Source organism: Xenopus tropicalis, chromosome 3, assembly GCF_000004195.4.
Source record: "Xenopus tropicalis strain Nigerian chromosome 3, UCB_Xtro_10.0, whole genome shotgun sequence".
NCBI classification, from domain to species: Eukaryota; Metazoa; Chordata; class Amphibia; order Anura; family Pipidae; genus Xenopus; species Xenopus tropicalis.
In genome coordinates this window covers 44,000,318-44,018,702 of record NC_030679.2, presented here as the reverse complement: position 1 = coordinate 44,018,702, position 18,385 = coordinate 44,000,318, and the positions used below count along the sequence as shown (strand labels likewise).

The following is an 18,385-nucleotide window of genomic DNA, read 5'->3' as shown; positions in this document are numbered from 1 at the left end:
CGGTGTGACATTTCAGAGCCATAAAAGATCTATAAACATAGATTAAATCAAGGCATTTTCAGAACACACGTTTAATGGTTTAATTTATACCATATATGGTTTAATTTTATTCGAAGGCTGAACACATTTTGCTATTTACAGTACATGAATGTAGAGATTCTACAGTTTATTTTGTGATGTAAACAAGAAACTCCTTATTCATAGGAAGAGAATTTGACAAATAGAAGCCAGTCCAGAAAGTATTTACACAATTTAAAATAGACTTTATACTCACTGGATAATATACTGACCGATTTTGGTTAAATTACCTACGAAACTATAGGATTTGACAATGTAAAAATACAATAAAACATTTTCTTTATAAGGAAGACATTTAAATCACACTAAAAAGAAAACAAAAGGCATAGATACCCATGCCGCTGGAGGTTAAAAGTATGTTACATAAATAAAAGGCATAACAGAACTAAAGTCAAAAAGTATAAGTATAAAAAAAAACACCCCTACCATTTAAAAAACATTAAATCAATGCATTCATTAAATCAATCATTTGCAGTGTCCTTAAAAAATTAGATTTATCCTATTTTTTTTTTAAATAACAAAGATGGTGTGCCCCCCCACCCCCGAATCAAACTGAAATACTTACACCTCCCTGGCGAAATGCAGATCACATTCAAAAAAAGGTGTTTAAAATGTTGTATCGGTTTTAGTTCGGCAATTATCACTACTCGTATATTCTGAGTTCTAGATTAGATTGTGTACTTTAGAATTGTGTTTATTCCACTGCCCTTGGTTCCTAGGGCATATTTTATGATATCCTCAGGAGAGAGGTGTGTACATGTACAGAATGATCCACTAAATATCCTGAAAAACGTGTCCATTTTGGGCTAGGGGATAGTGCTGGGAACAAGGTAATGAACCATGGTACTAGAATACATTATAAGCAGCAATTCAGCAGAAGTGGACGGATTGTTCCTCAAGCTATTCTTTACCTTTGCTTAACATGGAAGACACACAGTTAATACCTATGTACATGAATGTCAGAAAACATATATACGTGTTTCACAAGGAAGCAGAAGGAGAATGTCGTTTACACAAAACTGGTTAAAAAGGAAAACAATACAAATGCAACAATCATGAAATTGAAAAGCAAAACAAAATTTCAGCAGATTTAACCCAATTGTATGCAGATACTGTTTAGGGAATATTCCAAGCAATATTGAGATTTATGAAGGCTATAATTTAGTACTAATAATGCCATGGTGCATTAAATTAAGGACTTGCATTGCGGTATTACTGGCCACAATCGTACCTGTGCTATTAAACAGGCTTGCACCTTTGCCATTAATAAGCGCCACGGTTGAGCCATGTTTTTTAAAAAAAGTATTGCTGCAAAGTGTGATTAAAACAGTCCTGTGCAGTTCCCACATAATCACTGAAAGGTTGTCTATTCCTAGGCCATTAAAAACCCTGCAGCAACAAAACAATACTATTGATTGTGGTAAATAAAATATCAGCTTTGTATTTACAAACCTCAGAAAACCTGGTGTCACTTGCACAATTTAAGTACAGTATTGTGATATTCTGTTGCGCATACATATGCTGTATGCCAATATATTAGAATATATTTGCCTTCACAACCACAATGGCAGGCTGCCTAGTATACATGTATGTATTCATTTATTGATTTTTTTTGGGGGGGGGAAACTTGAATATATAAATGCTAATTATGGAAAATGATCAAGTAAAATGAGAAAAACAGGATCTGCTTTGTATCAATCCCATAGTCAACATCCCATTATGGGACCACGTGGCCCTGGACTAAAAAAGGGAGGAAAACACTATCAAGATCATAAAAATATCAGTTGTTCTGTCTGCAGCGCAGATTAGTTTATTTAGCATTATTCTGTTGCAGCCAATGAAAAAGCTTGTTATTACAGCAACGCAATTGGTAGATGACAGTTGCAATAATTCAAACAAATGCCATGTTTTAATCAGCTGGATGTGATCTTAATGATATCTTTTTCCAGTTAAAAAACGATGGTATGTCATTTACAGGGTATGGTGGTGCAATAGCATGGGGCCAAGTGCAGTAATAAGGTGTGTACAATGAATACACAGGTTTAGTGGCAATGCACCACTGCAACTGCACTGACAATGACTGCTGAATGCCTAATGCAATTCAAGCTATTCTTCTTTGGGCTTTTGAAATTGTCTTTAGTATCGTTCTTTAAAAAATAACCCCAAATCTGCATTAAGTTTCAGGCTTTATCATTATGATTTGGCTTTTGTACCATTGGATGAGGACGTCTGCTAGAAAATACAAGCCTTTACAATTAAATAAATTGGACTACAGAAAAATCAGCATTCCCTGGGATCTACAGCTTTAAGGCTAAACTTCACTGGATACCTTCATATTTATATGTATTTATACAGAGCGAATGGCACAAACTGCAGTGCAGGCTGCCCTATAGCAATGATAACAGTTGTGATCTGCATGCTACCTGTAAGATATATAATACAGATGTTTAGCAAAAGGTGGACAGAAGAATGACTGATTCCCCCTGGAGATTCAAGCTATATTGATAGTTTATATTTCAGTGTAAAGACATTTGTTTAGTAGAAAAGTAGTATTTAAAATCAAGTTGCTCCTTTTATTAAAGCTTATTTTTGGAACCCCCACTCTCAGGAGGCATATTTTATAGAACTAGTGTAAGGTATCAACAAATGGTCATTCTGCACTGAAAATAACCTCTGGATGTCCGAGTAATTACCGATTTTCCTATGTAGGAGCAACTTCATCTTAAAAACTGCTATTCATTTAAGTAGTCCTTTATGATTATGATCTCTACAAAAAAAAAAAGAAGGAAATTCTTTTATTACCATCATTTCAATGATCAGCGGAGAACATGTTTAGAAATATTCGTCGACACAACAAACAATCGGCATTCTCTACATGACTCGTTATACAATGTCAGTTAATGTTTTACTGATTATCAGAAAATAAAAATATACATATATACATAACTTAAACTTTACATCGATTGCATTTCTTTTGTACTTAATTGTTTTAGAAGTGGCGAAAGGAAAAGAAAAAGAAAAGACGACCAAGATAAAGCAGGCTGTATTATTGCAGAGAGTTGCTGCTAGCCACAGCCGACCTTGGTTAACATTCACAGATGTTAAACACTTGCTTTTTTAATTTTAAAACATCTACAAAATGTAGAAAGTTGAGGTGAACCCGTAACTAAACTACCTGTGCGTAAAGACCTGTGCAAGTGCCTATAGTCTGCATAAGTGCTGGAAAATATGCTTGTTAAACAATATTTTAAAGGCCTCATGAGGGGGGAAAACATAATTTCTCTCCATTAATATCTCTATCTTGCACTGGGTGATATGGGTCTGCCCATAGAAATCCCACAAACATCTGCTGTCTAATGATTGCAACATGGAAGCCCTGCTGCCCACATCAAATCACACGAGCGAGGGAGAAAAATCCAAGCACTGCCTGGCATTGTGTAGGAAAACTCTCTGGGGTTAGAATAGATAAAAAGGCCAAGTGACGGGAAGCTTGTCTCTATACAAATAATCCTCTTTTGTTCAACAGAAAGTCTAAACCTACAGAAATGCCAATAAATTATATTGACAAGAGATAAGAGATATTTCACATATTGACATCAAAACTAACCGGCACAGCACAGAACAGTACTATTCACCCTAAAGGTGTTATATAAGTATATATTTATATATATATGTATATAGTTTCTTTTTCCTACAGTAAACTCTATAGCAATCACATGTAAACATCATTGTTGTGTGGGAATACAATGATAGAAAAAGGCAGAGCTATGATAAGGTGTTTGCCAAAGAGTAAGTTATAATCCTTGCAAGGGATTATGGGTGCTGCTGGAAACTTTGGCAGAATATGAAACCGGAAAATATCCCAGCTATGACTATTTCTAGAAGTAAGGCTAACTACGCATAATGGCTTAATCCTACATTCTATGCTACCCTGCTAAATATTCAAGAAATCCTAACTGGAGCTAGTAGCCCCAATTCTCAGACATTAATGGTTAGTCCCTAACACATCTGTGTCAGAGGAAACAATGGCTTTTTGTGACAAGCTGAAACTGTAAGGTGGGAGACTGAAAGTCCCCAACTCTGTGTTATTTGTTCAGCATTCAAATGAGTATTGCTGTGTGCTACAACAGGGACATGAAACCTGCAGCTTTTAGGATACAATGGGCGTTGAAGGCCGCATATTTGACCTCCACGTGTTATTTAAGCAGCGGCCCCATGCATTCCCTGCTAGCAAGAGGATAACATGGCGTCCACTATGTCATGGTTGTCTTTGGAGCAAATATCATACTGTGCATGACAGACTGAACAGTTCAAATACCATAATAAACCATACCGTCCCTTGGTTACAGAAAAGTAACTCTCGTCTTGTTTATGTTCAGGACTTGTTTTTTTTTTTTTTAAATGTAATGCATTTAATGAGAGTTTAAAACAAATATCCAACTCCATGAGCCATGAATTTGGCTGAAAATCAGCAATGGACAGGCTATTAGGCTATACAGCCCCACATAACCATGCGTAGACAATGTGGCCACTCTCTTCAGCACTTGTATAGGAGGATATTTATGGCTGTATGCATTTTGGGAAATGTGTAGTACATTGTACTGCTTAAACTGAGCAATTAGGTTAAATCATAAGGTGTCTCTGAAAGTGCTTACACAGAATAAAAACTATATATTTTACAAAACTGATATATAACCTCACTGTCAGTTAGAAGACAATAAAACCGATTGCTTTAAAGTGACAGCGGCATGGGAATGCACTAGTTATTCAAAGGTTTTAACAAGAATGTTCAGTGTTTTGTCACCTGTCTGTAGCTCTCATGCTTTTGGCACCCATTAGGTTTAGGCTGCATCAGTCCATTCTGTGCCATGTGGAGACAATTTATGGTCTTAAAGGGGTGGCTTACCCTCAAATTAACTTTTAGTATAATGCAGAGAGTGCTATTCTGAGACAATTTGCAGTTGGTCTTCATTTTGTATTATTTGCAGTTTTTGAATTTAACTATTTGCTCAGCAACTCTCCAGTTCAAATTGCAGCAGCTATCTGGTTGCTATGGTCCAGTTTGACCTAGCAAAACACGTAGTGGTTAGAAAGAGAGACAGAAACATGAATAAAGGAGGGTCTAAACAGAAAGATAAGTAATACAAAGTAACAGCAACAATAAAACTGTAGCTTCATAGAGCAATAGTTTATTGGCTGCTGGAGTCAGTGACCCCCCCCCCCCCCTTCCCTTCGAAAACTGGAAAGTTCAGAAAAGAAAAGCAAATAGTTTTATAACTAAGTGTTAACCTGAAGGTTAATCATCCCTTTAAAACAGGCACAGCAAATGCTATATATTATGATTGCAACTATATTTATGTATTTCTTTGTACTTTATGATTTCCCAAGGATGACACAGACACAAACGGGTAAGAGAAGCCACTCAATAACAACCACAATACATGGGGCTGGCTACCAGTTAGTGACATTGCAATATATGTTCTTTGCATCTTGCTATTTCAGTTTTAAAAATACTTTTTGGGATAAAGACTGTTAAAGAAAAATGTGTGAGATATATATATTTTTAAAAACGTAAAAGTTATAAAGAAGTTAAAATGCAGTTTTCAGTCCTGAAGATTCCGTGACCTCAGTTGCGAAAGACTCTGAAGACTCTGTTTTGCTACCAATAGATATTCGTGATTCTTCCCCACCGTAGTAACTCTATGAAAGCCCTGCGGTCTCTCAGCTTTAGAGTAATGCCCAGTAATGGTTCATGGCTATTAGTGTATGAGGATTACATTTTTGATCTTTTGCAAACACCCCACTACAGTGCATAGTTCAAAATGAAGCATACATCAATCTGAAATACAGTACATGTGAACCATAAATACATCATTTCATTTAAGAATATACATCTTTCTCCTATTAAAATTAGTTTGTAATTTAGACTCTAGTCACAAATGACATTGCATTTTTGTATGGTTTTGACTTTTTTTCTTTTCTTTTACACGCACTACAGACAAAATATTATGGAGAACGCAGCTGCAATTACAACAGGAAAGAGAAGAGGCCGAGACGGGACGACGACAGACACACCCGGGAAGCAAGTATACTAAACTGTGGCAGTGAGACAGCGACACCATGGAGAAAAATCACATACAGAAGCAGCTTTGTTCAATGTAAACATCAATTTAAAGGATAAAGTCTTTTTGTTTCTGTATTCCATTTTTGTTTGTTTTTTTTTCTTTAAAACGTAAACATAGGGGGAAGTGCCTTGACTTGAGGTATTGAGGTGCTCCTCCTAATGGGGTTAAGGCTGTCATCGATGCAAGCTTCTTTGTGCCTCTTTCAACAAGCTATCAAAATCCATTGACTCGTATTTACTCTTTTTTACTGTTGATGAAGGCTCCACTGCATTTGAATCTGTATAAGATTGGGACAACAAGGGGTTAACTATGGCAAGACTCTGTCTACAACTCTAAAACAGAGAAAAGAGAAATATTAATCTAGCGTAAGCCATCCTAATGTCTCAGAGAGTTCAGTATGTCATAATCACTTGGTCTGGTTACTTTTGTAATAACATTCTTTTCATATAAGTTTGGGAAGCCTTTAGAACTCCAGTTGCTGAGGACTGTAATTCCCAGCATGCCTAAGTCTGCAGGCTGATTTTTGCATCTCACTGTAGAAGGTGCATGAAGCCAGGCAACGTATTCAGGGAAAGCCTTCGAATGAGATTATTGTAGAAGAACGTCACTTGCACATTCTATAAGAAAATGAGCCATGGCAGCAGGACATAGACCTGGTTAAAGTTAGGTAAAAATGACCTATGTATGCCATAGTGGTGCTAATTACTTGGTGTTCAGATATAACAGTAGTGTAGAATAAGGCTACAGAGGGGCTGCTGTATGATGCCATAGACAGTCACTATTTAGTGGGCTGGTGGGGGTGGTTTGGGCCTTTGTGTACTTAAAATATAAGGGCCTATTGCACTAATGCTAATATGGTCAACAGGTCAATATTTTTACCTAGATCATTGTATTTGGTCCAAAAGAAATGCCTGAGCCCCCCATAGCTCAAGTGTAAAGGGGGCTCACTCCGTTTTCTCAGGGAGGCTCCTTTTTGTAGAGCCAAGGCTGCATGCTCCGAATGCCGATAGGTTATGAAGCCGTATTTCTCTCCCCTGAAGAGACAGTGGATAATAGGTTAATCTCTGGAACTCCAGTCCCCAGTGTAAGGGGGGAAAATAAAATAAAACCAGAATCTTTACATATAATATGGTAGAAAGGTACATTCAATTTTTTTTTTCTAACCTCTATGTCCATGTAATAATTTATTATTTATTTCCATGTGTTATTTTTAAAGAGGGCTAGGGTAGCAAATACTAAGAGGAGGTTTTAGCTTATAAAAGAACAACAAGAGAGCTTTAATGGGCAGCTTACCTGCTTTTGAGAAGGACACGGCATTCAGTGATTTCTCCAAACACTTCAAACCTTCTCTTCAGCTCATTAGCACTAATGCTGTTGGAAAGGTTCCTGATGTAGATCAGCCGTCCTTCACCCTACAAATTACAGAAAACACGACTGCAGTCACTCGAGTATGAGATGCCTGCTACTGTACTCAAGGGTGTGTTAGTCCTTATCATTTTACATAGATAGATGTATGCATATGATATACATTACATTTAAATCTATATACAGCCCCCTTCCAGCAAAATCTAGTCTATTAATTTCCCTCTTGAATATTAAGAGAATAAAATATGTAAATTTTTATTAACAAAACAGGAAAAATAGAAATGCTCCATTTATACAGGGTATAGTTGTCAATAACTAACAGTTTTGCACACTTTAGGGCTTCAAGGCCACACCCTAAGCTATCTAAAGGTCTTGGAAAACAATGGCTCTAAGACTTGCCATAAGGATCAAAAATCAAATATGTCTACACATAACTAAAACTATTATTAAAACCATGACTTCCAATGTCTACGGGTTTAAGGTGTGTGCACATAGAATATGTATATTACAGCATATTTGTATATTATATGCAGTTCTGCAAAATGCCAGTGGCATTAACATTTAATGACATATAAATCATGTATTAAGGAGCGAATGGCGTTACAAGGCTCTCTTTATTACAAATCAAATATGTGGCTAGTAGCACTGTCATTTTAAAACACATTGTGGCTGAGAAGTACAAGTGCCTTGAAAATACAATATAATGGAAACACATACTCATTATATAGTGTACTTTAAAATAAAAGTGCAATAAGATGAACAGTTGGCAACTAATTATAAAATATAATGCATGTCTTTGTATGGATACAGCTGCACTTGCAGGGCAGCAGACATAAAGAAATAAATTATGAAATGCTCAAGCCATGTTTTGCTCCCCTAAGAGGCCTCTTGTGCTGTAGTATTTATGGCGCTAGTGCAAGTAGTTGGACAGGGATGTTGGTCTGACTTGAACAATGGACAGATGACAAACAAGGGGCCATGTAACACTTTCTATTGTCCTGATTGTTCGTGCAGAGCATATGAACAAGCAGAACAACAGGAAGTGAAGATGAGCCAACATGGTGCATTTTCAAATTAGCCCAATCCTCAGACCGGCCAGTATCCATAGTACAATGGTCGCGATTGGCATCAGTGAGCCAGCATACACATGTAATACAAACAGTTAAAAATTTCATTGGTGTGTGTAAGGGCAGTTTCAAACAAAATTCAGTAGCATGAGAGAAGCTGCACTGAGTGGTGCACATCCTGCTCGTGCTACATGAACAGAATTATAAATGCACATATGCTCATGGTGCAACACTTACAACTGCCTTTTCTCTTTTCCTCTGAATCTGCCTTTGGCTCGGCTGCCTGCTGCCTTGGTGCTCATCTCTCTCATGCCTGTGTATGAAAAGTTAAAACGGTTAAGAAATTATTTGAAAAACAGTTTGTTTTCACCCTTTCACAATCCTGCATTCCCCTGTAGTTGCACAACTTCATTCCATTCTATTGTTAATTCAGTAGTCAAAGTATAAGTATAGTATTCAAGCATAATATTAAGTTCTGTTTGTAATTATACAGCCAGCCAACCCTTCTGAGCTGACACACATTGTGGCTACAGAAAAAGCAGGAGTCACAGCTAATTCCCCAGACACTATACCTGCTTATTCATTCATATTTTCAATTGAAATTATGCGTTTTAGTGTTTTTGGAAGTTTATTTCCCCAAACCATTTGCATGTTGCTATTGTTGCTGTTAACCTCAAGTGTGTTATCTTCTTTATATTCCAATGGAAACTAAAATGAGATTTTAAAAGGAGCGAACATCCCGCTGTGCAGATTCCTGAGCACATTTTATCCTGCATGTAAGAAACTGTATAGTCTGCCTTTCCATTTCTTTATACTCATACTAAGTTACAAATATGTGCCTGGTAAGCACAATTAGGATATTACACAAAGCAAGAGAATGGAAACACTGACTGCCATTTGCTTTGCAAAACAAGTCTGGAAGTCAATGTGGTTTATTTATTAACTTGAACATTAAGTGGGCAAAAGTTGTGGATGCTTGAAATACACGTATATACAGAATTTACATTGACTGACTTAAGGCAAGCAAAACAGAAGCTTTCAGTTCCTATGGATAAATACCCAAGCAAAGCCATGTGATATAAATGCACCTTTTATTTCTAGCCAACAAGCAGTGACGACAGCAAGCACTATCCCTGTGCTGGTTTCTTTGATAGAGGCAAATTATATTAATGACATAAACTCTAATGTCAAAGTGTAGAAATCCCTTAACTCTTCCAGGAAACAGAAAAAGAAGTAAGGCTCTAGATAGAGGGTTCGGTATGTATGTATGTATGGGTGAGAGGAAAGGGCTTCCGCTAAGGTAGTCATTCTGTATGAGCCAAAAGATTCATAGGCTCCTGGAAGGAGGAAGCTAGAGTCGCCCTCTTTGGACTCCACCCTGTAGATGGAAAAAGTGCAGAAGGTCTCAGAAAGAGGAATAGAAGAGTCTTGAGGTAAGAAAGCACCTGAATTGTAGATATGGAGAAGGGACCCTGTGAATGAGGACAAGCTAGTGGTAGAGATAGGCCCCGTTATAGCTTGCTCTAGGGGTGAGAGAGAAGCATTAGTTAGCTCAAAGAGCAGTCCATGTTGCAATAAAAGCCACCTGGTGGCCTTAATGACTATGAATTATGGTTTGCATATTATTAAAGAATGTTTAAAGGATTAATGTTCCTTTAAAATATGTAGCCTAAAGTCTAGCTTTCCATTCTTACACACTGTATGAAGATTTTATCAAGGTTTTGGTTCTGATACAGTAGGTCAAAACTTCTAAACAGACAGGTCTTTGCAATATTAACAGTAATAGTAGTGGGTAAGTTAGAGAAAACGATTAAGTGCTGATAAAGGTCTGATTAAGTCTCTTGCTCTGGAATATTCTTCTGACAGTACATCAACTGAAAGCAATGTCATCATAAAATTATGCCCTATGTGCAGGTGTACATTTGAAAGGGTTATTTCTTGGGCTAAACAGGGAAACTGCTACACCTTGTAAGGTAAATAATTAGATTGCTAGTGCACAAATGAACAGAAGTCCATTACGCACGGTGATTATCTGTGCACTGGCAATCTAATTATCTACCACTGTGATTGAAACAATAGGAAGAAAGTATATTCAGCACAATCCCTAAGCATTGACCTCATGTTGAAAAAGGGGTAAAGTGTCCCGTACCCGTCCAACAACACCTACCTGAAAACTCTTGGTCTGTCTCTTGAACTGTGGTGCAAGGAACGAGGTCTGGTCCGGTTTAGAGGGTAGCACTGAAGCTTGGGTTTGGAGGAGGTGTTCCTTTCTAAACATATTTTGCTTCTAAGAGGAGAAAAGAAACCATCATCCTCCACAGGTGAGCTGCATTCACTGCTGCTGTCATCAAAGACAGAGTCATATTCAGGGCTGTTGTACAGTGCATCACTCTCATCTTTGAGGTTATGATCAGGAAGCCCAAAGTGCTTTGTGAGGCTTGCTCTGATTTCATGGTCTTTTAACAGTTTGCCGTTGTCTCTGGGAGTCCCTTCTGTCTTTTTCTCTACATTCCGCTGATGCAGTGGAAGCAGCGCTTGCTTGGGCTTTGTCTCCACACAACTTGGCAGATCTAAAGACCTTATTACTTTCCTCTGAAAAGCAGTCTCACTTTTCCTGACCTGGCAATAATCATGGTCACCGAAAGACCTGGATAACGGTCTTTTTATGCCCTGTGATTCAACTCGAGCAGGAGGGTCTGCAGTTCGGCTTAAATAAGCAAATAGCTCAGTCCTCTCTGGGTGTTTCTTTGCGGTTTTCTTGTTTACTGACCGATGCTCTTCAGTCACCTCTATTTTGCAGTGTGTGCTGATCAGAGGTTCACTTTTCAAAGGTTCCGGCTTGTAAAGATCCTCTTCTGTGGGCTTGTATGGTGGCGTAGTGGGTGGAGTCAAGCCTAAAAAAGAAAGACATCTTATAAATATTCCATTCATGTTAATTTTTATAAATGCCCAGTAAAGCATATATGTATAGAATATCTTCTAAGCTTTACTTTGTTTATTAGTATGTTGAAGCTGTCATATACTACGACATTAAAATGCATTTTAAAGAACCTAAATGGAAGATGACACATCAAGGCTGTTTAAAATATTTACACAGTTTGATGGCTGAATGCCTGCTTACTAAAAGCAGACATTTTGCACAGAACAAGCAATCTCAGGCTCTCCTCCCCACTTACACAATCTATTAATAAGTAGGGAAAGCCTGCACCCTAACAGCCACTCGAATGACAGAGATAAATTACCTGCAGTGCCGCAGAGCTCAACAGTAAGCGCTTGCTCAAAATTCCCATTCTCAAATGTAGAATCACTGCAAAAGGAATGGCAACATCATACAAGTAAATGCATTGGCACCTGAAAGTGTAGCAATATTTAGGTACAGACCCTACACATTACCCAAGGGGGGTGAACAGTCTGGCTTAGACTACTGCAATGAGACACAAGTGTAAATTACTTCTGCAGCCCACAAGGGGTCAGCCTCATACACCCTTCGCAAGGGCTCTCACTCACATTGTGCATTGTTCTTTTTATAGATTATTTTCAAAAAGGTAGCAAGTACATGCAGTTCCCTCAGGACTCGGTGTTCTCTCCCTGCCATTAGCAGATGGGTATGCAGCATAAAATGGCAACAGGCAAACGACTGATGCAGTAAAAATGACTGATTCAAAAATATCTCCCCCTCGAAATAACTTGCGCCAACACAGCTATTCATTTTGCAACTTCCATTGACAAAGACATCTGACTGGTCTGCTGCAGTCAGAATAAAGAAAGCAGATGTCTTACTGCGTAACTACACTGAGACACAGTTGCAGTGTTACTGCATAGCCTCCAAAGGCTTGAAACCATCCTCTTGACCATATCTTGATAAAATCACTCTATCATGTATAAAGATGGGGTGGGTATGCATGGATTCCAAGCAGCTGTATCAGTGCCTGCACCAAGAACTAGATTTGCTGTTATGAAAATATGTAGGACCTCAATACCTTGCAAAAATCTAGTTAAAGGTCTAGCAAAATCATATCAAATCAATCAAAACTTGCAAAGCTTCATTAAACCCTTTTGTATACATATATATATATATATGATTTTAGGAAATTCTTACTTTTGGGATGGAAGAGAAGAACAACTGGAACTATCTGTAAAAAGAGAATAAATTCAGTAATTAATGAATACATTTACAGCTAAATGTATGTATTTATTTTATCTATACAAAAGCCATTTTGTATTAAAGCAAAAGTGATCATTTAGAGTGGCTTTTATTATGGCTTTCTTGATTAGTGGACATTATGCGTTTCCCCCACTGGGTGGCACTGAACAATACAGTAACCAGCTGCAAGTTTGGCTGAAGTGGAATACTTAACATTGCTTAATATTATTATTATTTATTTATTTAGTGCTGTCATATTACCCTGTGCTTAAGGCTATATGCACACACACATATATATGCACATATATACAAATATAAACTTAAATGCATTCACAACACACTTTGCTGTATATTTTCATGCATTTTAATGTGTTAAACAGTAGAAAATGTGCATGCTGCGTTTAGAACAAATGCTTAAAATCACCACTGATAAAAATACTTAAATACAAAATATACCCATGAGTATCGCCAAAAATGCAGTAAAATGCATGTGAAATGGATTAATCCTGCAAGAGGTTAGTCATTCGCATCAGTCCCTTCCCAAGTGGAGATTAAGCGCATCACATACAAGGATCAAGGGCCAATTAACCTGTAACCTGGGAGGTGCTATATTGTGCTACAGCGAAGGTTACCAGTATATTTTTCTAACTCTGTACCACGGTTATGGGCTATAGAAGATTACACTACTGCTTTACATGCGTAACATTTGTAGAGTAGTGATGAGAGAAATTTTTTGCCAGGCATGGATCTGAGGTAAATTTCTGCATTTTCAGTGAAGCAAAACGGGACAGATTCACTCATAACTATGGTAGAGTTATAAAGGTTGAGAATAGACTAGCAGTTAATACTGCAACCAAAGGGACAACCAATGATTTAAATCTTAATAATGATGTGAATATTGTATTCCATGAAACAAAATAACCTAATTTTGACTCCTAATCAATATAATAACCACACAGAGTATATGCCATGATGCATTCCTTGTCAATCTTACCTCTGGTTTGGAGTTGTTGGATAACACTGTCAATCTGTGCTTCATCCAGATCCCTTTCTTGTAAGAATTTATCAAGAGGATCCAGTAATTCTCCCACTTCTACTTCTGCCACCTCTCCTTCATCTCCAAAAGATTCACTGGTCAAGCAAAAGTCGCCTGTTGCCGACATGAAGTCTAGGTCAGCACTAGCTTGTGTCACACATGTTACTGGGGAGGTTTCATCATCAAAAAACCATTCACTGAACTCTGGATTCAGTCTGCTTGACCGCCTAACGGCATATATAGAGTTTTCCTGTTTCTGGGCTGTTTTAACAGTCAAATTTTCCTGAGCAGTATTTGCAGATTTCCCCAAATCAGATTCATCTTTTTTGTTATTCCTCTTTATGAAATCACTGCCACAAGAATCAGAGAAAGCTGCATATACAGGTTGTGCCAACCGGTATGGTTTGCTCACATCCCCACACACATCCTTTGCTAGCAGTTCTTTCAAGATAGAAAACCTTGTCCCTGCTGGCTTTGTCCATTTGTATTTACCAACCGCAGGACAGCTTACCTTGGCACTTCTGGAATCTAACCGTTTGCCTTGATTAGAGCAGGAGTAAGATTGAGGAGTGGATTCCAGTTTAGGTCTCTTACAATGCTGGTGTTTCTCACTACTGAGGTGTTTTTTTACTGGAAGGCAGTAAGTGTGCATATACCGAATGAGGTCCACAACTGCACGCTTTTCCTTTTCACAAGTAAACTGTGGTTTCTGCTCTTCTGGAGGAGGTGTCAGTAAAGTGTCCAATGTATCATCCTCACTATGCCCTTCTTCTTCATATGAGTCACTCTCTCCTTCCTTTGTACAGTCCTGGCTGTTATCCTTGGAAAAAGAGGTGGCTTGTGGAACGCATGGAGTGGATACTAAGTGCCTGTGCAACTCTGTGCAGCTTCTGCTCTGGGCTTGGGGAAACCCAGACTGTCTGTCTGTTGGGCTCTCCACCTGTAGATTTGAAACACTGGAATCAGTGCCATTTTAGAACAGTTTGATTACACACATTTCATATTTACTTATACTTGATGGTACAGGTATAGGATCTATTACACATAATGCTCTGGACCTAGGGTAACCCGGATAAGAGATCTTCCAGTAATTTGGATTTACATACCTTAAGCCTACTAAAAATCATTTAAACATTAAATAAACACAACAGGAATGTTTTGGCTCCAATAAGCATTAATTATATGTAAGTTGGGATCAAGTACAAGATACTGTTTATTATTACAGAGAACAAGGAAATCACTTTTAAAAATGAATTATTTGATTAAAATGGAGCTTTCTACATAACATGTTTCCAGATAATGGATCCCATACCTGTAACTTACAAAAGTGTCCTTGACACTCTACAAAGACAAAAAAATAGAGAAAACAGATACAGATTTTTGGCTCAGCAGAGGTAAAACTCTAAAGACAGGAAATGCTAAAGAAAATATCCTTCCACTCTTAAGAGCACACAGAGATCAAATACGAGGACTATATTGTCTTCTGGAGCAAACAGACTAAAGTACCTTAGAGTAAGCCCGCTGTGGGCGGAATTTAGAAGTTCCCTGACGCCGAGAATTCCCATCCTTTTGGGTCTCAGTCGCAATGGGTGTCTGTGCTGGAGAAAGCAGCAACTTCTTAAGCTGTAAGAAATGTAGTGAAGACACATCAGAGACCATACAGTGTAAAAAATAAAGTATAACCACACACAAACACCCATTATTATATATAAACGAAAAAAAAAAAAGATCAACCGCTTTTCCAGAGCAACTACATTAATTCAGCATGGAAATGCTGGTATAACCATTTCCTAAAAAGAACCGAAGTATAATGGCACTTCTATACCTAAATGGCATAGGTTTATCTTTCTGTAAAATATCTTAATATACAGTAGGTTAAGGTCACACAGGTAAAGTTAAAAGCGGAGATTAAATAATGGGAAACTGTCCTTATATTTGAATCATGACCTTCTGTGCTATAACCAAGGCAATGGTATTATTGCATTTAATTGATCAATATAACTTGCCAGTTCTTTACATGATCCAGCCAGACGAATTTGGTTATTGGCTTGCATAAATATTAAACACATTGTCACGGAATGATAGGCCACTAGTAAAACTAGATAAGCCACCTGGAACATAGTTTTCTACGATGCCTCCTGTTTTTAGGTAAATGAAGGGTAAGCAAATGCTTGTTTCTTGTAAGGGTAACATCTCTTTATAATATGATACGCTGTGTGACATTAACTATGTGAAAGGTAAAATACATGGAAAATAAACCTTATTCATATAGTACATTAATTTACCGACCTGCACTATAAGGGTATGAATTAAAGGGGAACTATGCTTTGTCAGACAGTTTCAATACATAGGGCACCTGAAGAACTTCCCATGTACAGCAGAAATATGCAGCATAACCCTCTCTTCCATTACATTCCAGCACATATAACCCTTAATCCCATTATTCAAGTGCTAAATGGGCCCAAACTTTTGGAAGCTTCACAGAAGAAACACTAGTAACTAGCAAAGTAATCTTGTTTCTAATGGCTTATACATCCACTGAATGTTGTACAACATGCAGTATATTATTGTAGATAAAAGCTGCCCTGCCAGTGCTACCCAAAATGGTTTTGCTACTACAAAATATAGCTTGACTGTTAATAAATAAAAAGGCAAAGTAGAGCAGTTCGAATCAAGATCCATGAAAGGGCAATGAAGGAATATGAAACAGGTCATTACTTTGATTATTATTTACTCATACCTAGACTTGCAGAGTTTTAAAATTGTGGTGTGTTTCATATTTTTCATTTCCTTGTTAATACACAGCAAGTTTATATAGAGTTCCATTGCACTACTACATTCTATCTATCTGTCTGTCGCAAATGCAATGTATATATATACACACACACACACTTTATATAGCAATGCTGGTGCTGGTACCTGTGCAGGAAATACAGCATGTGCGAGGCTTTCTATCCCAGTTTATATTTTTTGCTGCGTTAGCACTTTTATTTACAAAACACAGGTGCAATGCAGAACAGGCTGTGCTGCAACTGCTATTCGCGCTAGTCAACCTCATGCTAATGACGAATGCCCTGTGTAGCATTTCCAAGCACGTAACGTCAAATATAACAAGGAGAGATGTTCTAAGTGCTTAACATTTTAGGAGGTCGTTCTTTGTACCAATTGGTACATAGATACTGCAATACTTATACAAGCCTACTGCAATAATGTTATAATCAGGGTCTTTAGAAATGTGTATTTTTCTTCTATAAATGTACACAGAATATATTATTCATCATTTGGTATCAAATAATAAGAAATAACAACAAGCAAGAAGTGCTCAGTATAGTCCAGATAGGTCCATAGGCATACAATGAGAAAGGATCGTTTAACCCACTTATTTTCTTGTTTGTATCTGTCAATCTGCATTGACCCATCTTGTCTTGTTCCAAAGGCTGCACTGGAGAAAGCTAATGGCTTGTCTTACAGAACTCAATAACATAATCTAATAGCTGCACACATCCATTTGATAAACTAATCATCTTCAAAAAAAATGCTGGAATGGGTGAAATAATAGTAGTGCGATCACCATAGAGCCATCACCAAAGTGAGTGTTACAGTAACATGGGAAACACTATCTCCAGTTCAGTAACTGATAGTGGCCAAAGGGAATGTCAACCCAAAATGTAAAAATGTGTATAATGGTTCTTGTAATGGTAACTTGTAATAAACAAAATGCTTCCTGCACCTGACCTTACTTATGGAGATTGCTCCAGGGTATCCAGATATATTACAGGTATGGGACTCCTTATCTGGAAACCCATTATCCAGAAAGCTCCGAATTACGGAAAGCCAGTCTCCCATAGACTCCATTTTTATCAAATAATACAGAATTTTAAAACTGATTTCCTTTTTCTCTGTAGTAATAAAACAGTACCTTGTAACTGATTCCAACTAAGGTATAAATAAACTTTATTGGATGCAAAACAATCCTAATGGGTTTCATTAATTTTTTAATTAATTTTTTAGTACACTTAAGGTACGGAGATCCAAATTACAGAAAGATCCCTTATCCGGAATACCCTTGGTCCCGAGCATTCTGGATAATGGGTCCTATACCTGTACTATATGATGCTGTTCCCTATCCTTATCAAGTAAATAATTTGGGCTGCAAGCTGAAATCATTCTGATATTCCCGAGTATGTAGAATTTACTGGTCACCTCTGTAAAAGCAAACATCTTATTGGTTGCTATGGGTTTCTGCTCCTGGGAAATCAGTGCCTTTTATTACATATGGGAGTTAGCTGCAGGGAAATCCTATGTCTCTAGCATTTGTCACAATTGCATTATGAGCTATATTAAAAGTTGTTTTTGATTTTGTATTTTGAATTCGAACAACAAATTTTCACTTTTGGGTTAACATCCCCCTTTAAGCTTTTACTTGTCAACGTCAATTAGGATAATGCACACAAACTGAAGCAAGATTCCCCATTAATACGAAACACCCTGAGACACCAAAGTGGCTTTCTGTTCTCAGTATTTCCAGGAAGAGTTCATTTAACACTGATCATGCCATCAAACACGTTGG

The 18,385-nt window shown here is 37.5% G+C and overlaps 1 protein-coding gene across 1 annotated transcript in view; it reads right to left on the bottom strand.

The window, feature by feature from the left end:
- Window positions 1–70: 70 nt before the first annotated feature.
- Window positions 71–18,385, bottom strand: part of ppargc1b (peroxisome proliferator-activated receptor gamma, coactivator 1 beta) — a 62,742-nt gene continuing 44,427 nt past the window's right edge. The window contains exons 4-12 of the mRNA XM_002936698.5: window positions 15,322–15,438; window positions 13,774–14,755; window positions 12,735–12,768; window positions 11,878–11,942; window positions 10,803–11,529; window positions 8,873–8,948; window positions 7,497–7,615; window positions 7,083–7,237; window positions 71–6,480 (exon numbers count right to left, since the gene is read on the bottom strand). Of these exons, the coding sequence (XP_002936744.3) occupies window positions 6,377–6,480; window positions 7,083–7,237; window positions 7,497–7,615; window positions 8,873–8,948; window positions 10,803–11,529; window positions 11,878–11,942; window positions 12,735–12,768; window positions 13,774–14,755; window positions 15,322–15,438 (2,379 nt within the window). The 3' untranslated portion in view covers window positions 71–6,376. The remainder of the gene's footprint in view (window positions 6,481–7,082; window positions 7,238–7,496; window positions 7,616–8,872; window positions 8,949–10,802; window positions 11,530–11,877; window positions 11,943–12,734; window positions 12,769–13,773; window positions 14,756–15,321; window positions 15,439–18,385) is intronic.